At 46.3% G+C, this 23,225-nt stretch overlaps 1 protein-coding gene across 10 annotated transcripts in view; it reads left to right on the forward strand.

The window, feature by feature from the left end:
• NUP214 (nucleoporin 214) overlaps positions 1–23,225 on the forward strand; it is a 126,183-nt gene that overhangs the window by 78,650 nt on the left and 24,308 nt on the right. For 6 of the 10 annotated variants that reach the window (XM_049711406.1, XM_033426936.2, XM_049711404.1 and 3 more), the window contains 5 exons: positions 6,517–6,673; positions 13,416–13,568; positions 17,551–17,722; positions 19,559–19,698; positions 20,944–20,968. In XM_049711406.1, the coding sequence (XP_049567363.1) occupies positions 6,517–6,673; positions 13,416–13,568; positions 17,551–17,722; positions 19,559–19,698; positions 20,944–20,968 (647 nt within the window). Of the gene's footprint in view, positions 1–6,516; positions 6,674–13,415; positions 13,569–17,550; positions 17,723–19,558; positions 19,699–20,943; positions 20,969–21,474; positions 22,716–23,225 lie in introns of those variants that run through there. The other 4 variants (XM_033426937.2, XM_033426940.2, XM_033426939.2 and 1 more) reach the window with 2 other exon arrangements.

Genomic DNA, 23,225 nt, shown 5'->3' on the forward strand with positions numbered 1-23,225 from the left:
GTATTATAAACATTAGGAAAATGAAAATCAAAACCATAATGAGATACCACTCCACAACCACTAGGAGGGCTATAATTTAAAAAAAAAAAAACAAAGAATAACAAGTATTGACAAAGATTGGAGAGATTGGAACCCTCGTATATTGCTGGTTGGAATGGAAAATGGTACAGCCATTGTGGAAAACAGGTTCCTTGAAAAGCTAAACATAGAACTGTCATATGACCCAGCAGTAGAACTCAGACACTTGGTCACCATTGCTCATTGCAGCATTATTCACAGTGGCCAAAAGATGGAAACAACCCAGTGTTCATCAACAGAGGATTGGATAAACAAAAGGTGGTCCGTTCATACATAGGAATATTATTCAGCCTTCAAAAGGAGTAAGGTGGTGATTCATATTACACATGAATAAATCGTGAATACATTATGTTAAGTAAAATAAGCCAGATATAAAAGGACAAATATTGTATGATTCCACTTGTATGGAATATTTAGAATAGGTAAATCCCTAGAGCCAGGAAGTAGATTAGAGCCTACCAGGAACTGGGGGGAGGAGGGACCAGGGAGCTCTTGTTTAATGGTTACAGAATTTCCGTTTTGGTGATGAAAAATTTTAGAAATGGTGGTAATTGTTGCACAACATTGTGAATATAATTAATACCACTCAATTGTATACTAAAAGATGATTAAAAGGGCAAGATTTATGTCATACATATTTTACCACACGTTTTAAAACTTAAAGATGTAATATACCAAAACCATTGAATTTTATACTTTATAAATTTATTTATTTTTGGCTGCGTTGGGTCTTCGTTGCCACACGCGGGCTTTCTCTAGCTGCGGCGAGCAGGGGCCGCTCTTCGTTGTGGTGCGTGGGCCTCTCATTGTGACGGCTTCTCTTGTTGAGGAGCACAGGCTTTAGGTGCGCGGGCTTCAGTAGTTGTGGCGTGTGGGCTTCAGTAGTTGTGGCTCGCGGACTCTAGAGCTGAGGCTCAGTAGTTGTGGCGCATGGGCTTAGTTGCTCCACGGCATGTGGGATCTTCCTGGACCAGGGCTCGAACCCGTGTCCCCTGCATTGGCAGGCAGATTCTTAACCACTGTGCCACCAGGGAAGTCCTGAATTTTATACTTTAAATCAGTGAGTTGTGTGGTATATGAATTATATCCCAGTAAAGCTGCTTTTAAAAAAACAACAACAACAACAAATTGGAGTCTGAAAGACTTGCAAGTTCAGTATAAAAATCCTCTATTCACCTCTCCCCCAATTTTGCTGAGAGAAAGAAAGTAAAGCAGAAAGAACTTGCAGTCTTGCAACCTCCTGTTCCCTGAAACTGTTGAATCCAAAGGTAGCACTCCAGCCTAACTGCCCTCTGGCTCCAGGCTCCAACACTTACATGACAAATAAGCTAAGCCCTAAGCAAAGGCAGTGTTTGGCTAACCAGAGGTGGGTTCGGTCTAAATCTGTGAACCAGTTCCCGATCAACTGGACACTTAGGGAGATCTGAATAATTGGTCTCTCACTCTCTGGGGAACACGCTAGCATTCCTCAGTCACACACCACCGTTCCTCTGTATAAAGTCCAGTATACCTAACAAACAAAAAAAGGTATGTAACACGTGAAGAAGCAAAATGAAAAGGGGGACCTACGGTCATACTTTAGAAATCAGCCAAAAAATAACCTACAGATGATCCAGTATTAGAACTAACAGGTAGAGACTTTATAATAACTGTCGTGCTCAAGGATTTACAGGAAAATTAAAGAATGGTTGAATAAGGAATCTCAGAAGAGAAATGGGAATTACAAAAACAAATAGAAAGTCAGTCTGTATCTGAAGTTTAAATCTAATATCCAAAATAAAAAACGATTAGACAGGTTAAACAACAGAGTGAATACTACAGAAGAACAGTGAACTTGAAGATATGTCAATAGAAATTACCTAAAATGAAGCTCCGAGAGACTGAAAAAAAATTGGACGGAACGTCAGTGACCTGTGCAACAGTATCAGGCAATTCAGCATAATGCAATCAGAGTCCCAAAAGGAGAGGAGACAGAATTGGTGAGAAAAAAATTTTTTGAAGAGACAATGGCCAGGCTTTTTCAAATTTGTTGAAGAACAGGAATCCACAAATCCAAGACACTCTGTGAACCTCAGAAAACCACCCCTGGACACAACCTGGTTAAGCTTCTGAAAACCAAATACAAAAAGAAAACTTTTAAAGCAGCTGAAGAAAGAATATTGATGACATAAAGAGAAACAATGTATTGTGCAGTTAATAACAAGGTATTAAATATGTGACAACCGTGGCAAAAAGGCAAAAAGAACATCTTTGCTACCTTGGAGTAAATCAGTGCTTCTCAACCGGTATCGATTTTGCCCCCCGGGGGAATTTCACAATCACAACATCTGGAGACACGTTCCCCGGGGGAATTTCACAATCACAACGTCTGGAGACACGTTTGATCCTCATGAGTGGGGGACGCTACTGGCATCTCGTGGGTAGAGGCTACACATCCTACAGCCCTCCAAAACAAAGAATTATGTGGCCCAAAATGTCAATAATGCCACTGTGAAGAAACCATTAGGAAGACAAAGATTTCTTAGAACACAAAAAAGCACTAACCATAAAAGAAGAAATTGAAAAATGGGATTTCATTAAAATTACAAACTTATGCTCATCAAAAGACTTTGTTATGAAAATGAAAAGGCAAGGTATAGACTGGGAGAAAATATTTACAATACATAAATTAAAGGACTTCTGTGCAGAATATGTAAAGAACTCCTATGACTCAAAAATAAAAAGACACCTCAATTTTAAAATAAGCAAAATACTTGGACAGCTACTTTACAAAAGGGGCTATGCAGATGGCCAATAAGCACATGAAAACTTGCTCAGCATTGTTAGTCATCAGAGAAATGCAGATTAAAACCATGAGATACTATGTCATACCTGTAGAATTACTGAAATTTAAGAACCAACAAGACCAAATGTGGAAAAGATCTAGAGTGACTAGATCTCTTAATGTGTTGCTGGCTGGTGGGAAGGTAAAATGGTGCGGCCACTTTGGAAGACCATTTGGCAAATTCTCAGTAAGTTAAATATACACTAATTTTAGGGTTTAGCAATTCTAGTCCTAGGTATTCACCCAAAAGAAATGAAAATATATACTCACAGACTTCTATCAGAATGTTCATAGCAGCTTTGTTGATGATAGCCCACACCTGGAAACAGTCCAGATGTTCATCGGCAGGGGAATAGTAGACCCTGGCGTCCTCACACAGTGGAATACTATTCAGCAATAAGAAGGGAAGGACGGCTAATGGCATGCAACCATAGGGGTGGCTCTCAAGAGCATATGTTGTGTGTAGCGAGGTCATTTAGGCAAGAAATGAAGTAAAGGCATCCGGATTGGCAAGGAGGAAGTAAAACTATGCATCTGCAGGTAACATGATCATGTATATAGAAATCCCAAAGGAATCCACTACAGAACTAGAACTAATGAATGAGACCAGCAAGTTTGCAGGATGCAAGATCAATATATAAAAATTAATTGTATTTCTGTACATTTTCAACAAACCATCTGAAAATGAAATTAAGAAAACAGTTCATTTTCAGTATCATGAAAAGGAGTAAAATACTTAGAAATACATTTAACAGAAGTGCAAAACGTGTGCTCTGAATACAATGAAACATTGTTTAAAGAAATTAAAGGTGATCTAAATAAGTGGAAGGACATGCTGTGTTTATGGATCAGAAGATTTAATGTTGTTAAAATGGCAGTAGGGAACCAGGACTGTGAAAATTAATTTAACATTCATGCCGGGATTCAGTAATGAGTAAGACAGACAAAAGTGGTTAGCTATGTCCATAGAGCTTACATTTGGCGGGGTGGGGAGGGGTGTCAGTCTTTATTAAAACAGTTTCATTTCAAATAGTTAATTTAAGTACTATGAAGACAGTAAAGCAGGATGATGTGGCAGTAATCAGGGAAGCTGATTTAGGTTCGATAGTCAGGAAATGCCTTTCTGAAGAAGTCTCATAAATGTCTGTTTTTACGTTTGTTTCTTTGAATCAGGATCAAGTCAGTCTCACTCACTGAGATCGGCTGGTAGTTCTCTTCAGCCTCTGTATCTATAAATTGCCCTCCCAGGACCGCCTCTCTTTTATTTCCCCTCATAGTACAGTTGATGAACAAAGCAGATCATTGGTCCTTTGGAGATCCCCGCAGTGTAGCACCCTGTTACTTCCTGTGAAATGGTGCTTGGGTCTGGAGGCTGGACGAGATTCACAGGGTTTTTTGGCAACTTTATTAGGCTGGATCTTGAACACTAGCTCTCTATTCAGTGATATAAAGGAATTAATTTTTTAGACACGATAATGTTATTATGGTTATGGTTCATGTTTCAGAGCTTTATGCTGGAAGATCCGTGGATGAAATGGTGAGATGTCTGGGATTTACTTCATACTAATAAAGGTTGAGGGGAAGAAAATGGGGCTCTAGGTAACACTCAACTGGCTGTGAGTTAGCGGGTGAAACTGGGTGATGGGTACATGGGTTCATTATGCTCCTCCATCTATACTTTTGAGATTTTCCATAATTTAAAGTTTTAAAAACTATTGTTATTTATTGTAGTTAAAATGAATGGAATACTCTAACCCGCTTCTGAGGATGCAATAACTGTCGATTCACATTCACTTCAGTGAAGTGCTACCCGTTTCTATTCATTTCTGCAGATATCCATTACTTTTCAAATGATGTTTTTAAAAATGAGTTGAGCCATCTGAAATTGCTGCGTTCGGTGGGGTTTTTGTTTTGGTTTTTTCCTTGTAGGGCGAAAATGTCCGTATATTGGCAGTTTCCTATGTTTCAGCCTGATGCGTGGAAGTCAGCCAAGAAACCTGATATTTTCTGTTTTCCGCGTGCATGCGTAGTTGTCACGTCTTCATTCCTTTGAAAGTCAGTTTACTAGTTATCAAAGCCTGTGCTCTTATGGTTGGATTTCATTCCAAGTTTTAAAAAGCTGTTACTCGTCATTAAATGGTTGTAGTAAACAGTTACTGTTGTTTTTAAAGAAGTTTAAAGAGGGGGAAAAAAAGGAGAGAGACAGGTAAGTGCATTAAGTATGTTGCCCTCAGGTAAAAATTAGCTTGTCGTGTCCAAGGCACAAAAGACTGGTGTGACTGTACCAAGTGCGGGGGGGTGATAGAAGACGATGCCAAGAGATGGATGGGGCCAAGTCATGTGTATCTTTCAGAATTTGTAAGCAGGAGTGAAATGTTTTGACTGCCATTTTCAAGGATTAATCTAGCTGCTGTGTGAACACAGATTGTAGGGGAAGCAGAACGTCAATAAAGTTGTCATATGGTCCAGGCAGAAAGTCACGGTACGGGGGCTCAGAGCAGGGATGTGCTGGGGCATGTGTCAGGGGCAGGCTGCTAGAGGTTTGACCGTTGTGGGGATTAAATAATTATTTGTAAAGTGCGTAGAAAAGTGCCTAGCACAGAGAAAGTGCTCGGTCATTGGTTCATTATCGTCATTGTCAAAATACTGAACAGCAACCATTTTTTGAGTGTGTAAATTACATCTTAGGCACTTTTCTGAAGGGCACTACCTTCCTAGCTCATTTATTGATATTTCACTCACTGTTTTGAGGTGGGTGGTTTATTTTGCCAGAAAGAAGAGGGACTTGTACACTTCTCTGGTTCCCCCCCCCTCCCCTTTGAAGGGACTCCTGTAAGGTTCCTGTGCACAGCGACCCATTTCTAATGGCCCATCGTATTCCACGTTATCAGCCAGGGAGATATCATACTTAACTAATCATTAATTGTCCCTCAAATCTAGCCCTGGTCTCCCTTAAAGAACCAGTTTCTAAACAAAAATACAGTGTGTGGTGCCTGATACAGCTTTGTGTCAGCACGTGCTCACCATCCTCTGAGCATAAGATTTGCAAACTTGGACAGAATTCAGCTGTGGTCATCGTTTCAACAGTGGAGCTAATTTAAGCTCATTTCTGCAGTACTGGGGAAGTCATTACGAAATAAAAGCGCGCAAATTGGGAGAAAAGACAGTGTGAATCCCTTATCGTCGGTTGCTGATGAGGTCAGCCAAACACTAGAGGAATTAAAATAATTGGTGCTCATCATAACCTAGACATGTTTTTAAACTTTCGCATTTGGGGGCGCTTTTGAGGGTTTGGTTTTCCTGCCCCTGGCGTCATGTCCAGCAGAGACTGCAGGCAGCAGGGCAGATGAACTGTTAAAACTCCCACCTACCATAAATGATGTTTTCAGAGAACTGTGCACATAGAAGAACTTGAGAACTTGTGATTGTAGAGAGTGTTCCTGTGCAGAGCTCAGCTTCCTTTGTGGGTGTTAGAGCATCTGCACCAGAACTAATCAGCGTTCTCTTGCTTCTTCCACTTGCGCAGCTGGGAGTGCCTCCTCTCCGTGGATGTGGCCTGCCATTGTGCCGTGACCTCTCATCTTATCGTGCTTCCTGTCCCTTTTGTTTTTTAGCAGTCGTCCTCTTCCAGCGGCAGCGTGTTTGGGTCTGGAAACACTGGAAGAGGGGGAGGTTTCTTCAGTGGCCTTGGAGGGAAACCCAGCCAAGACGCAGCCAACAAAAACCCATTCAGCTCGGCCAGCGGGGGCTTTGGAGCTACAGCCACCCCAAGTAAGTTAAGAAAGTTTTCCCAGTCTCTTGGTCCCCTGACGTCATCGTCATCCTCGTGGTGTTATCAAAGCTTCAGTGACAAGTGTAGAAAGGAAAGAAAGGTCTAGAAGGCCCATTTAAAATATCTGCCCCGAAGCAGTGTGATCTGTTTTGATTTTGTTTTTTATTTTTGGTTTTCTAATGAGATGTCCTATATAATCATGGAAAGACATCAGAGCTGCAGGGAGAGAGGATCTGTGTATTGAGCAACTCCCCTCTTCTCTCCCAAGGCCCAAATTGCTCTGTTTCTTAGGATTGAAATGACTTGAAATGAATGCAAGCAGACAGGCGTAAAAGAGCAGCAGAACCAGCTGGGTGTGCTTGAAGGAGCATCTGGATTTTCATTTGTGTTGGACTCTCTTTGAATTTGCTTTAAAATTCAGCTACTGTAGAGAAATGTCACACAAAAGTTGAAGCCGTCATTATTTCTCATCTCTCAGGTTTTCGTCTTGTTTTCAAATGAAGCTGTATCTTTCTGCCGGCACTTTCTTCTCCAGCTGATTCCTTGTTGATGTCTGTTCATGGTTGGAAATGAAAGAAATGTGTTTGTTTAAATCTTCTAAAAATATATATCCTGCTGCCAGTAGAGACTGAGATGGGAAGTCGGGCACCTGTCACCTTCATCTTAGCTTCTCTTGTTTAATACGCTCTACCAGAAGCTTCTCTCTTCTGTTGTGCTATACGCGATCTTCATGCGAGAGCTCGTGTTCCATAGACAGAACAGATGTTTCCTTGATATTAAGGCTCATGTAGTTAAAAAGCAAAACTCTTTGCTGAGACTCCTGGAGTCACAGATCAGTTATTTTGATGTCACTGTTCATCTAGTAATATATAAGGAGAGATTATAGTGAAGACACACATAGCTTTAAACTTGTGAAATTATATAATCAGAAGTTTGTGTTCTGCTAGGAGGAATTTAGAACCCTTGAATGAAGGGATCTCAGAAGTCAAGTCCAGTAACAGTTTTCAGAAGCCGTTTCTGCAGATGAACTCTTACGCAGAATCCTGATACATAAAACAGAGAAAAACAGGGTATTCAGAAGCAGGGGCCAAGAACCAGCAATACTCCTGGGTGGTTTCCCCATCTTTTTCCCAGCTATCAGCACACAACTGCAGGGCTCCATGGCACGTACTTTGAAAACATGATCCTCGGGTGTCAGTCTCCCTTTTCCAATCAAGAAACAAGCCCAGAATGGTTAGGTGATTTTTAGTTACAAAGCCAGAAAGTGGCAGACCTAGAACTCAGCTAGATCGTGCATAAGGTGCCAAACACAGCGTCTGGCACAGAACAGGCATTTGATAAAACATGCTAGTGAGAAATGTGGGTTTGTCCCATGGGCAGATTATTGTCTGCAAGATTGTGTTACTAGCCTATTTTGTTAAAACGTGGGTGTGTCGTATCTTTGTAAAAAATCCTTTCCTCCTGTCAGATTCACCTTTAATGCCGTGGCTCTTACTTGGCAGAAAACGGCCTTCTCTCAGTGCTGGGCTGGAGCTGGCCTGTACCGGCTCAGGAGAGCCAGCTTGCACGTTTCTCCCCAGCTCCCTGTTCAGTGACATCAGGGAGTAGTTACGTACACCATAGTAACTGGACAGTGCTACAGATCGGGGACAGACGCCCCCTGCCCAGCCCCGACCTGTTGTTCGTAGGCACACCATTGTTTCTAATTCTTTAATTCTGGTTTAAAATAAACATATATCTGTTCTTGATACCAGACACCTGCAGGTCTTCATCTCCTAAATGTCAGCTGTTGTAAACCAGCAGTTTACTTTCACATTTAAGGGAAGTTTAAGTGAATTTGAAAGTATGCAGGAAAGATTTAGCATTATTTTGGTTTTTAAAACTGCGTAATTTGCTAGTGAAACGGACAAGAGCTTCTGTAGCCCTGAGGACCAAGTGCAGGATGAGAGGAAGGAACAGTGGAGAAGGAGCTGGACGGCCCCTGGGGAGGACACTGGCCTCGCCACAGAACTGAGAACGCTTTCTGCAGGTCACAGGGGCGGCCTCTTTCTCCTCGGGCGACCGTGCGGTGTGTGATCCTCTGAGCAGTACAGTTTCCTGCCCTGTGTGGATGGGCTCCCGGCTCTTTTCCTGCCTGCCAAACACTTCCTTCCCTGCTCTTTCCCTCTCCTTTTTCCCTGTCATCGTGGGGTGTGTCCCCATTGTCATCCAGGTTATCACAGGAGTCTCCAGACTCCCCTCTCTGCCTGCTGTCTCCTACACTGTGGTCTGGAAACCTGTACCAAATTGAATGTCTTAAAACTCTTTTGTTTTGCCACTCTCCCTACTCAGAACCCTTTGGCAATGTCCCACTAACTATAGAACCAAGTCCAGACCAACTCCTTGGGCTATAATGCAGGGCCCTCCATGAGCCCTGACACACTTTTCTGACTTCGAATTCCTTCGCCTGCGCACGCGCTCACACACACACACACACCCTCACTTCTCCCTGCTTCAGTGCCAGGGTTCACACTGCTTCCCACACGCCGCTCCTCTGAACCTGCCGCTCCTTTCAGCATGAATGTACGTCTTCCTCTGCAGCGTGGCCGAAAGGTCACGAGGATGCACAGTGATCTCTCCCTCTCTGGAATCCTGCAGCCCTTATGCTCTGTTCTTTCACGAGCCATCAGCAGAAGGGAACTCATCTTTACTGATCACCTGCTGTGCGCCAGTTGTTCAGTGTGTGCGGTCTAATCACCTCTCACAACAGTATTTTCAGATGTGGCCGTCCCCATTTTACCAATAAGGAAGTAGGTTCAGAGTGGGAATGTTGACTTCCAGTGGTAATAGCCATTAAGTGGCATAAGGAGGGTTTCATCCTGGCATGTGTGCAGAGCTCTGATCCACTGTGTTGCCTGCTGAGATCGTCTGGCCTCGCCATGGAATGGAACACCTCCCCATGCGCCTTGTCTGACAGCCCTTGTGATCACTCCGCATGGCATCGAACATGCTCCCCTGCAGATAGATATCTGAGCACAGATTGGGCGGCCAGCAGTTCCCTTGGTGACATTTAGGCCCCAGGCTGCCTGGTCCTGGAGCTGCCCTCTTTAGGCCTGAGGAGTAATTGGAACTATGCATTGATCGAGAAAGACAAGCTAGGAACATTGGTGCTTGGAGCTGGCGTGTTCTATATCCAGAAGCTCACACTAGAAAGGTTTCTTCTCTCTCTCTTCCCCGAGACTCTACCATAGATACAGTTAACCCCTGGGGGTCCTGTGAATTGCTACCTGTAAGGCCCTATTGCCTCCTTGAGTCTTGTCCTAAAGACACTGGTGAGAACAGTTCTCAGCACATTCTTTCTGCACAGGGGCTTGAAAGACATGTTTGTGTGAGGATGAAGGAGTCATTTGATGAGAATCCTTTGGTCCCACAAGGCTCCTTCTACTACTGTTCTTTAAGAGAATGTCTTGGGAAGGTATCCTGGACGAGGGCTTCCTGAGAACTGCCTTCTCAGTGTGTGTTGAATTCTCGTCTAGTGACTTTAGACCTGCAGAATGACGTGGGACCTGGTCTCTGTGATGTTATTTATATCAAGTATCATTTAATTTAAATTGGGTCAGACCCTGTTGTTGGATTTTGCTAGTGTTTTTGCCAAATAAAAGACCATGGAGGATCCACGTTGCACCAGTGGGGGGAAGCCCAAAGCGGATGCCAGTGTGACCCATTCTTGGAACCCCCAGTGGAGGTCATCCGGTGGCTCTGCAGAGACAGGCTTTCTTACTGGCTAGTTCACAAGTGAAGAAGTCTCTTCCACAGTGAAATATTGTTCCAACAGCCAAGACACCATATTCTCAAGAGCCAGAGACTGTTATTTTGGAGCCACTAGGAGAAAACTGAGAAGCACATTGTTGGCCATAGAGACAGAGAGAAGCAGACATCCCATCGTTTAATGCTACTTTGTTTCAGAGCAGCTTAAATAAATCCTAAAATGTTTCAACATGCAGAGCTCCTTTGGAGACTACAAATGACAGCTGTTACAACTTGAATGGCTTGATTCTAGTGATCTTTGCAAAATGAAAAGGATTTAACTTTCTGCAGCTGACCTGCTCTGTTTTATTGTATTAAACTTGATTGGGATAGGAAACATGATTGGCAGGAGAAAAGTTAAACAGAGAGGGAAGTCCTGTTTTCTAGGACTACCTTATGCCTGACTAGGGGCTTTCCATACATTAATTCATTCAGTCTTCCCAGCAGCCTTGCCTGGGCACAGTGGCTGTCCCATTATATGTATGAGGAAACTGGGACTCGGGAAGATTAAGTCCTTGCCCCACAGTTATTAGGTTTTCGAAGCCAGGGCTGACTGCACAGCTCATTTATTCCACTGTCATATCTGTGAACATCTTAAAGACAAAGGAGTCTTAAAGAGATAAAGGGATAAAGAAGCCCGAAGACTTCTAAATGTTCTCTGACTTCTCTAGAATTTGTCTTCCAGCACTGTCCCAGTAAAATCATTTCATCTCTGTATTTCTGATTTCTCCAAGAGGAGATCTAGCCTCTAATCTTGTACTTGAATTTGTTTGCTATTTGGAATTTTTGCCTTGGTAGCGCTAACAAAGTCAGAAAATTGCAGTCCTCTGTTCTTGAAATACCAAATAAAAGGAATGGCTGAGAAGCCTGGTTTTGTACTGCCATTGGAGGAATCTGATGTAACCTCCAGCCGGCTCACTAGGGGAAGGATCAGACTGCTCAGGAGGGCATTTTGCAGACTCTACCCGAGGGTATATAGTCCCGTGCGACCGTATGTGAAGGTGGTGAAAAGGAATCCGTTATCCACTCCTGCTCTCAGTGCCTGACCTACTCACAGCCAAGCTCCCACACTGTCAGCAATAGCTTTACAGAGCAGGTGAGCCTGCGGTGGTCCGAGGCTCTGTGTTATTGGTGCCTACAGACATTTGAGGTGGTTGTGTCCCTGAGGTGAGGCTCCTCACTTCTTGGCCTGCAGGTCAAGAGCACTGCAAGCGGAAGTAGTAACGGAGTTGCATCTCACACTGGGGTGGGATTGGCAGCAGAGCGAGATGAGAGACCCTGGCGCTGACGGGCTAGTGGTAGACCACCTCTGCAGACGGCCCGACTTGCAGAGTTATTCGCCCTCCACTCTTTTCCTTTCCGTCACCTTCTCCGTGAGCGCCTGACAGGCTTGGGGGAAGACTGGCCTGTGCAGGTGCTTGTAGGCCTCGCTTGGTGACGTGGAGTCAATGCCCCGTTGCCACCCGGAGCACGTCATTTCAGCCTCCTGTCCATGCCTGTGGCTTTGGGCAGTGATCCCATTTCAGCAGAGCTTCTTGCTGCCTTACTGTGGGTGCAAACTCATTTTAATAAAACACGCATCCAAACATGGTGGGGAAATGTGAGTTATCCCTCCCCTCTCCCCCCGGAAAAGAGTTAAAGAAAAATTCCTGTTACTTAGTGTGCTGTTTGTACTCTCTCCAAGCACTTCTGTGTATTTGACTTTGGCTGTTTATACGTTGCCTGTCAGATTCACATTTCTTGTAACAAAATACTTCTCACCCATCTTGGTTTTTAGTAGTTCACTTATTTTTTTTTTAATTAATTAATTTATGTGGCTCCAGTGGGGTTTAGTTGCGGCACGCGGGATCTTCGTTGCAGCATGTGGGGTCTTTTGTTGTGGCACGAGGGCTTCTCTCTAGTTGCAGTGCACGGGCTCAGTAGTTGCAGCACACAGGCTCTCTAGTTGTGGCTCGCAGGCTCTAGAGTGTGCGGGCTTGGTAGTTGGCAGCGCACGGGCTTAGTTGCCCCGCGACGTGTGGGATCTTAGTTCCCCGACCAGGGATCGAACCTGTGTCCCCTGCATTCGAAGGCGGATTCTTAACCACTGGACCACCAGGAAAGTCCCTCATTTCCGTTTTTCCTTTAAGTCTTGGAGCCGATTCAGTGTGTAGCTGCAGGAGCGACCCACTAGATAAGCCTCTGAAAGGTCAAGGGCTTAACTTGAACCTCTTAGAAAGAGGAAATCAGACTGGAAGTCTTGCTGGCCCCTTACATTCTTCAGAGCATGCCTAGCTCCTATCAGATCAGAGGTAGGAGCAGCAGGGTTTTTCCTGTTCCGTCTGCCGTTCTCTGCACAGATCAAGCAGTGGCAAGCATGCCCAGCTAGACGGTAAAAGCAGAACGCTGGAAGCCACCGCGCTCGGTTTGGATTCGCTCTTTGTCTTCTCTAGTTTGACAAAATTTGAAGTTGGTCTTCATACGAGGAGATCCATGAAAACCAGCCCTGTTCTTCAGAAGCAAATGGTCTCGTGTGCAGCTGCGGGGTTGGTCCTGTGTTGGACATACCTGTGATACCTGTGGGCACGCAGGTACCTTTCTGCAGAAGAGCCTCTTCACTGGGACCTGTTGCGGCCCCGTTGTTTTGTGCCTGTAGAATCACGCCAGGAAGTCCTGAGCCTGAGCACCGGAATGATTAAAGACTTGTCATCAAGATGCATGCAGGGCTTCCCTGGTGGCGCAGTGGCTGAGAGTCCGCCTGCCGATGCGGGGGACGCGGGTTCGTGCCCCGGTCCGGGAAGATCCCACATGCCGCGGAGCACACAAGGTCGTCTCAGCGACCTTGGATCCTCGACTTCTCTATCGTTCCCTTCTCCGCAGACACCTAGTGAGGTTCCTTCCTTCTCTGTTCTGAGAAGCAGATAAGGACATTTTTCTCCCTCTGATCTCCCTCATACGTGTTCTTCATCTCTTCAGATACCTCTAACCTTTTTGGAAACAGTGGAGCCAAGACGTTTGGTGGCTTTGCCAGCTCATCATTTGGAGACCAGAAACCTGCTGGCACCTTTAGCTCTGGAGGAGGAAGTGTGGCCTCCCAAGGCTTTGGGTTTTCCACTCCAAGTAAAACAGGTACTCCTATGCCTGTTAGCTGTGGTTATTGTTAGATGCGTATTTAACATTGCATAGACCTCTGGAAGGAGAGCTCTCTGGGGTGTTCTCAGGGGAGAGTATGGAGTATGGATGAAGGGACCTTTTCCCCAAAATTCATTTTCTAATTATCGAGCATCTACTGCGTTTCTGACGCTGTTCTAGGTCTCCTGAGACATGTTAAAAAGCACAGAATGCACAGCATGCAGCCCTGAAGAGAACTTCATGTTTTCTTAGGGAAGAAAGCATTGTGAATACTTAGTTGCATTTAACAACCAAAGTGAGGGAACATATAAGACCGTGATAACTGAAATAGAAACAAGAAAGCATCCTAAGTCAGATTTGCTTGGATGCCCATTACCTGTGATGGGCAAGACAGATTATTTAATTTCTTATGTCTATATCATTTGTCCTCCTTCCCAAATCACTTTTTTTTGTACTTGTGAGTGTAACATACATAAATGTATTGATATTCCTGTACATATACAGTATCCACATATCATAACTCTGCAGCTCAATTAATTTTTGCAGTTGGAATATACCCATGTAGTCAGGAATAAAGAACGTTACAGTACTACTTTTTATCCCAGCATTACTTTTAAAGTATACATTTATAAACTGTGTGGCTTCTTACAATCATGTATTATTACACTTATAATTAAAAATTTTAAAGAACAATATATGTTTACCTGCAAAACCGTACTTCATCTCTGTCAGCTGCCCCTCTATCCTATTTCTGTCTCTGAGATCTACAGAGGGGATCTGTGCATACCTGCCCTTGTTGTGTGGAAGATTGTGTGAAAAGACTTTTTTAAGGCAGGGGGTCAAGGGGGAGGATATTTGCTGAGCAAGCAGTTCTTCAAAATAAAGCAATTGCCCCGCAGGTGAGCGGGCAGGATACTTCTCCCTTGTGTGTATCTGAATTTATGGGGGGGGTTGCAGAGGAAGGACCCTACCCGAGGAGCAGATGCCTGGGTGGCTCTGACTGAGGAGCAGAACTGCCCCAAATTAGTACCTGGAATCCCACCTTTTAGAACCGAAATTGCTGAGGTTTCTGCACGCACTGTGCACCTTTACTCAGACCCGTGCCTGGGCTGGGTTAGTCTATGAGTGCTAGTTTTTTTAAACTCCTTCCTAGAATCTAAAATGGACTAGAAATGAGCATCACAGCTTTATTCTGCCGCCACCCTTCCCTGCAGTGAATGATTTAAAAATGAAAGTGCTACAAAGGTTTTGGTCCTGCTTGACAAGGCAAATATTATTTGACTAAGAAATTTTAGGTTATTAATCATCAAGACTTTTAAATTTACTTTTTCAGGAACCTGATCATGTTTTCTTCGATTCTTGTGTTTATCTTCTATGTTGTTCCTTATCCTGGGATCATGTCCCAGTTGATCTGAGAATTTGCCCCTTTTATTTTTGCAGTCTGAGAGAAAATGTGTCCTCCCATGTTTCAGGATATTTTTCCTATTTGATTACTTGCCCCATGAAACCACCTAGATTGAGGTCTCGAGGGATTTTTAGATTGATGGTTTGGATGGGTCTCTGAAATCCCAAAAGTGCCCATCCTCCCTTGAGTACAGTTGCAGTAGAAAATAATACCACTGGAGATCATTTGAGGAGAGAACAGGAAGTGGGACAGACTGAAAATGACCTTCCTGCCACCCCCAGTCCACTGGGGTCACCCCACTGCTCTGTCAGTGGAGTTGCTGGATTTGGTGGTAGTGGCAGGGGGCAGCGTGGCATGTAGTGGTGAGGGGATGGGTAGTCTTGTGAGTCACTCAGCCCTGTTCCAATCCCAGCTCTACTGCTCACCAGCTGGCTCAACGTAGATGAGAGACATGTTCTCTGAGCCTCGGGGTCCTCACCTGTGAAGGAGGGAGTCCCAGGTTTGTTGGGAGGATTGAAACAAACTGGTGTATAGCACCTGGCACGTGGAGGGCCCTCAGTAAATCAGAAATCTTATTATCATTGAGTGCTACTAAATTTCTGTCTCTTCTGGAGGAGAAAAAATATAAGCATCTAATAAAATTGGAACCCCCCTAGCATCAGGAGTGAGTTGCCTGTCTCCAGAAATAAAGCCCAAGTGACCATTCTCTTCTGTTTCACATAGCTGTGACATGGATTCGTTGTTTTGGGGGCATTTTGTGTGTGTGTGTGTGTGTGTGTGCGCGCGTGCATGTGTGCGCTTAATCTCCTCCCCTTCCTGTCCAGTATACTTTCTGTATCATTGTGACTTCTCATTTTTCACTCACCTTCCACCAAGAACTCTGAACACTATTGAGTACAAGGCACTAGATAAAGGCCTGTGTGTCCAGGAAGAAAGTGTAACCAGATCTGTGATCAGTCTTAAATAATTCAACTGCAAGGGTTTTTTAGCACTTTTTTTTTTTTTCCAGTCTGTTATATTTGTAACCCAACAGTCTCCATTATCATGGCTTGGAATTTCACTCAAGGTTTTAAAATACAGAATGTAAACCCAAGCGTGAGCCCGCACAGAAAGCACCTTCTCAGTTGTGCTTCTGCTGTTCATGGTAAATAAGCAAACGATTGAACCACAAAGTAGCAGCTAACTAAGGCGTTCAGCTGACAGCTTTTCGTGTCCAGCGGTTGATCTTCCCTGTTGCAGGTGGCCGAAGCTTGTGCTGTGATTACGCTCGTAGTAAGAAGGCCTGAGTGATCCCTCTGTCAACGGGATTCACTTTCTGAAGGGACGAGAATGAGGTCCCCGTCTCCCTGGGCAAATCGCCTCCTGGCTCTGCCTGGGCCACCACTCCTCCCTTCAGCATGTAGCTCCTGGGCCGATGGTCACTGTAAGAAATGCTGCCCTTTAGAGCACACGTCCTGTACCGTTTTGCTCTGTTCTGCTCAATAGATACTCAGCAAGTGTCTCTGCTAATAGCCTAGAGTGATGTATGCAGTATCTTGGGGTTTGGGAACCCTCCCCAGGAGCAGAAGGAACAGTTAGGGAAGGACCTTCTGTCTTCCCGCCTGATGGGCATCCGGCAATCAGGGGAGGTGGCCTGGGCACGCCTGGCCCTTCCTGTGCGGTCACCTGCATGCGTGCCACCCCTGCAGGCCTGTGTCCACGTGAGTGAGAGCGCTGGGAGCCTGCCCAGGGGGTCGTGGACTCAGGGCTCTCCTCCCGGCTGATTGATTGCCTTATCACATTTATGCAGCAGCCTTCCTCCAGACAAGAAACGGCGTGCTTTTTTATTGAGGAGTAGTTCCTGACTGCAGAGAGAGAGCATTTTTTAAAAATTCTTCTGTACAGGGAGAGAAAGACTCCTGTGAGAGATGTGAGAGCTCTCAGGCTCTAAATAAGTAAAAAGCACCTGGCCGAGCGTCAGCCTCTCCATCTCCTCTGTAACCCGGCTCGCAGATTCTCCCTGAGAGGGGATTTGAGCCTCTAATTTTATAATTTGTGTTTCCATGAAGCGAGATGCCTTGCCTATGTGATGATAAGTAATAAACTCTGACCACTTTGACAGCTGGGTAGGGATTGGCGCTTTTGAGCGTGACTTTTCAGTGAGGAGTCTCAAAACATGGCAGAGGGTCTGGGCGGGGGTCTGCCGTGCGTGGGGTTGGTTCTTGGTGGCAGTCGGATCTCACGAGACTTGGAGCTGATGAGTCCAGCTTGCCTCTGGGAGGGCCAGGGAGCTCGCAGACAAACATGGAGTCTGCTGGATTCTTAGAACTCCAAGGAGCTCTCCTACATGGACCCCAGACCCCTCTGCTAGAAATGGAGGGGGTGGCGGGTTGGGTTGGGTTTGGGTTTGGGTTTGTTATTTTGCTGGTAGAAAGGGTGTTGCCCTTTGCTGTAGTGTTTTGAATCTGAGTTTCTAACGTACTTTCCCCTTTCTCCTCCCTCTTTTGATTTGGTTTCTCACTGCTCATTGTCTTCTCTTCCTGTCTCCTTCTTTCTTTCTCCCTGTTTCTGTTTGTTTGCCTCTGTTTTGCTCAGGTGGCTTCGGTGCTGCTCCAGTGTTTGGCAGCCCTCCTACTTTTGGGGGATCCCCTGGGTTTGGAGGGGTGCCAGCATTCGGTTCAGCCCCAGCCTTTACAAGCCCTCTGGGCTCGACGGGAGGCAAAGTGTTCGGAGAGGGTACCGCGGCCGCCAGCGCGGGAGGATTCGGGTAAGCCCCCCATAGAGGCCTGGGCAAACCCACAGGCTCAGGTCAGCAGAAGCACTGGGGCCCAGTACTGCTGCTTTGAAAAGAAAGTTCTTGTTTCCCCTACTCTCGACTAAGCTGAAAGCCCCTCCCTTGAAATCAGCAAACCAGTCGCTCCAGGATTCCTGTTGTCTCCAGGGGAAGGTTCGTGTCTTCCAAGGCAGACTCTGTCCAGTACGCGGTGGACGTCCGCCGTGTTGCTGTCCCCTGATACGTGGCGTCGTGGCTGGCAGATCCCTGTTCTCCTGGTGGAGCTACAGGGTTGGTTAGAGGAAGAGAAACAGTCTCACCGTGGCTGCTTTACAGCCAGGATTGCCCCTTGTGTGGTGACTTCTGTTAGGAGACTCTGAATGAACAGTTTCTAATCACATTCTTTCCTCTTGGGATTGTTGTGCAGAAGGCCCATTGTCCTTGAGCAAACAACTCCTTGTGTCCCCTGCTCCGCTCCAGACCCCCAGAGTGGGTCTTCGGTGCACAGTCCCCTGGGCCAGCTTCCTTAGGCACTGCCTGGGCCCCGTGCGTGTTTCAGAGTCTCCACGACTGCTCAGCCTTCAAGGCGGCTCTCACTCCCTTGTGCATATCCTCACTTGAAAATGCCATATTAGAGATTTGCTTTTAAGGGCCCCAGAAATTTGTTCTGGTTACCAGAACCCCATGGAGAAAATAGCCTTCACCACACCACAAATTCCCAGTAAAATATATGTGGTGATGACTACAAAGTGTCTCCTTCAAAGGAGGTGTGGAGTCGGAGATTAACGTCTTACAGGCCTCTCGCTGTCCCTGTCCTCAGCACTGGCTCAGGATGTGTAAAGCTAGAGGGTTGGGGAGTGGAGCCAGGGGCTTGTTTGGGAGAGCTGTCAGGGTACATGGGATGAGGGTTGGCCAGGTGAAAGCATCTTTATCTTGAAAATAAACTCAAGTGGACTCCTTATTCATACCCTTTCCTCTCCATGAAAGATGCTGGTGCAGCAGTGCTGGCGAATTTCAAGGAAAGTGAGCAAGTTGATGTATTGCTTCTTAGATTTCATGCAGAGACCAATGCGTCTTTTAAGTTTCTCCCAGGAAGTCAGGAAACCCCAAGACTTAAAGTTAAGAAAAGCTTTTAAAGGAGAGTTGGGATCGACTTAAGCCAGTATCCTGGCAGGTTCTGACTGTTCTCGCCAGTGACCGCCCGGCACATAATGCTGCAAAGTTGGTGGAAGGTTCGTGGTTGACTAGGAATCTTGAGGTTTTTATTTATTTATTTGAAACCAGCTATTTTCTTCACTAGTTAAAAAAAAAAAAAAAAAAAGTATCAGATTCTGCCTTGGCTGGGGGCTCTCCCACATAAATCCTGACTGGCTGGTTCCATTTTTTCCAGCAGAGCTGAGTACCAGCCTTGGTTTGAAATCTCCGAAAGAGCCTGTCACCTTTTTTCAGGTCCCTGGCCAGGAAACTGTATCTGACCCCGACTGACATCTGAGGAGTTCCCACAGGCGTACACGAGAGACCCGAGGCAGGAGAGGGATTAGAGTAGGACCAGTGACCTGGAATTTCCAGACAGTGGAGGAGAACTCAAACACTGGGCAAGGGGGGGATTTCATATGGCGTCCCTTTATTTTTCTTCCCGAAGCTGAGGTGAAGGTTGGCTCTGGGCTCTAGCCTGTTTGTTCTGAGAGGCAGCCACTTTAAACCAAGCAAGTTACCTCGAATCACGCGAGTCTCACTTCCTGAGACTCGGGAGGGGGGATGAGGCCGTCGGGCGGCAGAGCGACCGCGTGGCCACGCTTAACCGCAGCCTCATTTCTCGCCGGAACCCAGGTTTGGGAGCAGCAGCAACACCACGTCCTTCGGCACCCTCGCCAGTCAGAACGCCCCGACGTTCGGATCGCTGTCCCAACAGTCTTCTGCGTTCGGGGCCCAGAGCGCGGGATTCTCCGCCTTCGGGTCAGGCAGCGGAGGTAGGCAGCCAGACCTCTTCCCTCACCGTGGTCCCTCCTTTCGTCTCCTCAGTAAATGCCTGGACACCCCCGGCCCAAAAAAACAAGAATGAGTGGTTTTACCTGGTTGTTCAGTGTAGTATTTTAAAAGCCAAAAGTACTTGAAAGACAAAATGTTCTTTTTAGGTTTTAATTAGATTTGTAACGCTGTGCTGTTTCTTACCAAGTAAAGAAATGGCTGACCTGATTTTTCTCTCAAGATTTGAGGACCCCCCAAAATAACCTTGATTTAAAAATCAGGTTCTACTAAACCTTAAAAATCAGACTCAAAAAATAAGATATAGAAAAAAATAAAAATAAGACGTAGAGACTTTACAAAATGTCTTTCATTTGTTTGACACTCCGCTTCTCCACATAGTACAGTGTGTGCATTCTGCTTTTATCCTTGCACCACACTTATTAGACACAGAAGTTAGGCATCGTTATTATTTTACAAATGACACAAAAACTCCAAGGAACCAGTTTGCCCAAAGGGCCAGACGGTGAGCAGCAGAGCCAGGCCTAGAACCCGCGTGTCTTGCTGCTCTGGCCTCAAGAAGGAGAGGAAGCAAGTGGATGGGAGAAGTAGAAAAAACATATTTTCCCGACGCAGTGGATCTGTGTGGCATGGTGCAGCAGTGAGAGGGTGCCTACCCAAGACCCTCTGCCAGTGCCTGCCAGGGAGGGGGGAAGAACCCTGAAATAAAAGACCACAGCACTTCCTGCCCGCCCGGACCTGCAGGCAGTGCAGGAGGAGGGAGACAAAGGGAGGGAAAGAATGCAGCCTAGAGACCACCTTTGTCTTCCAAGTGTGTGGTGGTGGGTTTTTTTGGGGTTTTTTGTTTGTTCTTTTCTTTTGGCTGCGTTGGGTCTTTGGGTCTTTGTTGCTGCGCGGGCTTTCTCTAGTTGCGACGAGCAGGGGCTACTCTTTGTTGCGGTGCAGGGGCTTCTCATTGCGGTGGCTTCTCTTGTTGCAGAGCACAGGCTCTAGGCGTGTGGGCTTCAGTAGTTGCAGCATGCGGGCTCAGTAGTTGTGGCTCGAGGGCTCTAGAGCGCAGGCTCAGTAGTTGTGGCACACGGGCTTAGTTGCTCCGCGGCATGTGGGATCTCCCCGGACCAGGGCTCGAACCCGTGTCTCCTGCATTGGCAGGCAGATTCTTAGCCACTGCGCCACGGGAAGTCCCGTGTGTGTGTGTGTTTTAACTGCACCCTTTTCCTCTTTTTCAGGATTTAGCTTTGGATCATCTAGCTCGTAAGTATCTATCTTCAGTTATTTTGAGTCATTAATGAAGGATGAAAGAGTGTGTGGTATGTGAAAATACTAGTTTCTGCTCTGTTTGTACGTTTTGTGCCCATTTTTCCTGGCTTAAAAGCTTGTCCTAGCAGCATGGTGGTCTGGCAGCAGGCTTTGGGTTCTGTGGACTTGCTGATCTCGGGCATGTGGCAGGAGGTGCCCGGCTTGGCCTCTCCTCAAGGGCTGAGCCTGAGAGAGGAGATCTTGCCTTCTGATGAGCAAAGTCTGGAAGGCAGGACTCGAGAGATGCTTTTGCTTATTTTGCTGTTGGTGTCTCAGGAGCTTCCTGGGCTCCAAGCCGATTACCAAGTCTTATTTTTTTGATCCTCGCTCTGTGCTTCTGTGTAGAACTGCATGACATTAAAAATTCAGGGTCCGGAACTTTGAACACAGGGAGTGGCACAAGCCCCGAAGCCCTTCCTCAGAGCAGGAGCTGATCTGCCTCTCCCGGCGCTTCCTTGCAGGTCTGTCCAGGGCTTTGGTGGCTGGAGAAGCTGAGTGGGTGTCGGTGTTCCTTTCCGTTCCTGTGACCAACTGCGTTCTCAGCTCCCCTTCACTGAGAAACGCTGGAGCAGTCCTTTGAACTGGACGTTCTCATTGAAATACACACCCCGAAAGAAACAGCAGAAACCAAACTCCAGAGATGCTTGACTGCTTGTTTTGTTTTATATTTTGTGTTGGTTGTCCCCCCACCCCACCCCCCGCTATTAAACTGTTTGGCCTGTTTCCATACAGAATGTATGTGGGCTTTTTCAGGTCACAGCCAAGGAGAGAGGTTTCCTCATTTCTGTGGGTCTGAGAAACCTGCACAGCCTGCCATCAGCCAGCAGCATGTATCTTCAAAGACGGCTGCCAAAAGGATCCAGCATAGGTTACGGATAGGCAGGCGCTTCTCCCAGACAGTCTCCCCTGGTCTCCTCGGACTGGGGCCCTCCCCAGGGGGAAGAGGTTGAGTGCTGGCCAGCGCCTTTTTGAGGCCATAACTCGGTGTCTTTTCTTCACGTCCTTTATGCTATTGAGTATGAGGCCCTTCAAGGTGTCAACTTCGTGATTGAGTAGAGGGAAAGAAACTCACTTATGCAGGCATTAGCTGAGTTTCGGAAGAGGTATTAACACCTCAGAGTACAGGTAGCTGTGAGGCAGGCGTGGAAAACCTGCCAGGGGGTGCTGGTGACAGGTGTGCTGCCCTTGGAACACCTCTGCTCATCCTCTCAGTTTGGCTCTTGGGCTCTGTGTGTCCCACGGCTAATTTCTTATACTCTGGCGGCGAGGTGGACAGTTGATTGAGAAACAGCTTTTATCTCCAGTAGGTGACGGTGACATTGGTGACCACTCCTTACTCCTGTCTATGAACCGCAGTGCACATAACCCTTGGGTAGACCCGGGAGTTGAGAAGATGTTGCTACTGCCCGATGCCACCAGGCAGGTGTTGGCTAGGGTGGCCTAGAGGTCGTGACTTTGGTCTCATTAAAGTGCTTGTAATGCAGTGTTCTTAGGCCTGTGATGTCCTAGCCAGTTGCTGGCAAACAAGGACTGCCTTGCACCAAAGCATAGGCATAAGAATTTGTTATCTTTCAGGCTCAGAATAGGACAGCGCTTTGGCTTGGGTCATCAGCAGGGGAGGGTTGGAAAGGGACAGTTATTTAGATTTTTATATATTGGAAAGTTGTATTTTGAAAGGTGTTAATAAAAGTTTTCCATGTGATTGAATTTGTCACATTACAGCCAGTATGACCTGGCTGGTTCTGTTGGCTCGTTGGGAGGGTAGACCCTGGGGAGGTACCCTGGGCCACAGCCTGCCCTGCCGGTCCTCGCTCTGCTAGGGGCTCTGTGTAAAGTACAGACTCAGAAGCCCCAGTCTGGCAGGTTCTGATTCAGTAGGACTGAAATTGGTGCTGGACGCCCTCCGGCTGAAGGCAGTAGTTTCTTACACTCATCAGAAGAGGAGTCTCCTAAGTGCGGCACGTTGGGTTTCAGGAATCCCAGACCGGAATTGGGCCCCTGGGTGACTTATCCTGTTTTCTGTGCAGTTTATGAGAGGAGAGTGAGAGTCTGTTCGTATGTTCCATTAATCAGGGTGTCTGCCTCCTTCAAAGAGCTTGGACTTCAGTCATTTAACGGGTACCCTTTTTGGTTTTTGTGGAACTGAAGAGCCCGTCTCCACCTGTTCTCATGTGAGGCCCCCCCAGCCACAGAGCCAGTCCCCAGACGTCCA

The sequence above is a fragment of the Orcinus orca genome, chromosome 6, assembly GCF_937001465.1.
Source record: "Orcinus orca chromosome 6, mOrcOrc1.1, whole genome shotgun sequence".
In the NCBI taxonomy this organism is placed as follows: Eukaryota; Metazoa; Chordata; class Mammalia; order Artiodactyla; family Delphinidae; genus Orcinus; species Orcinus orca.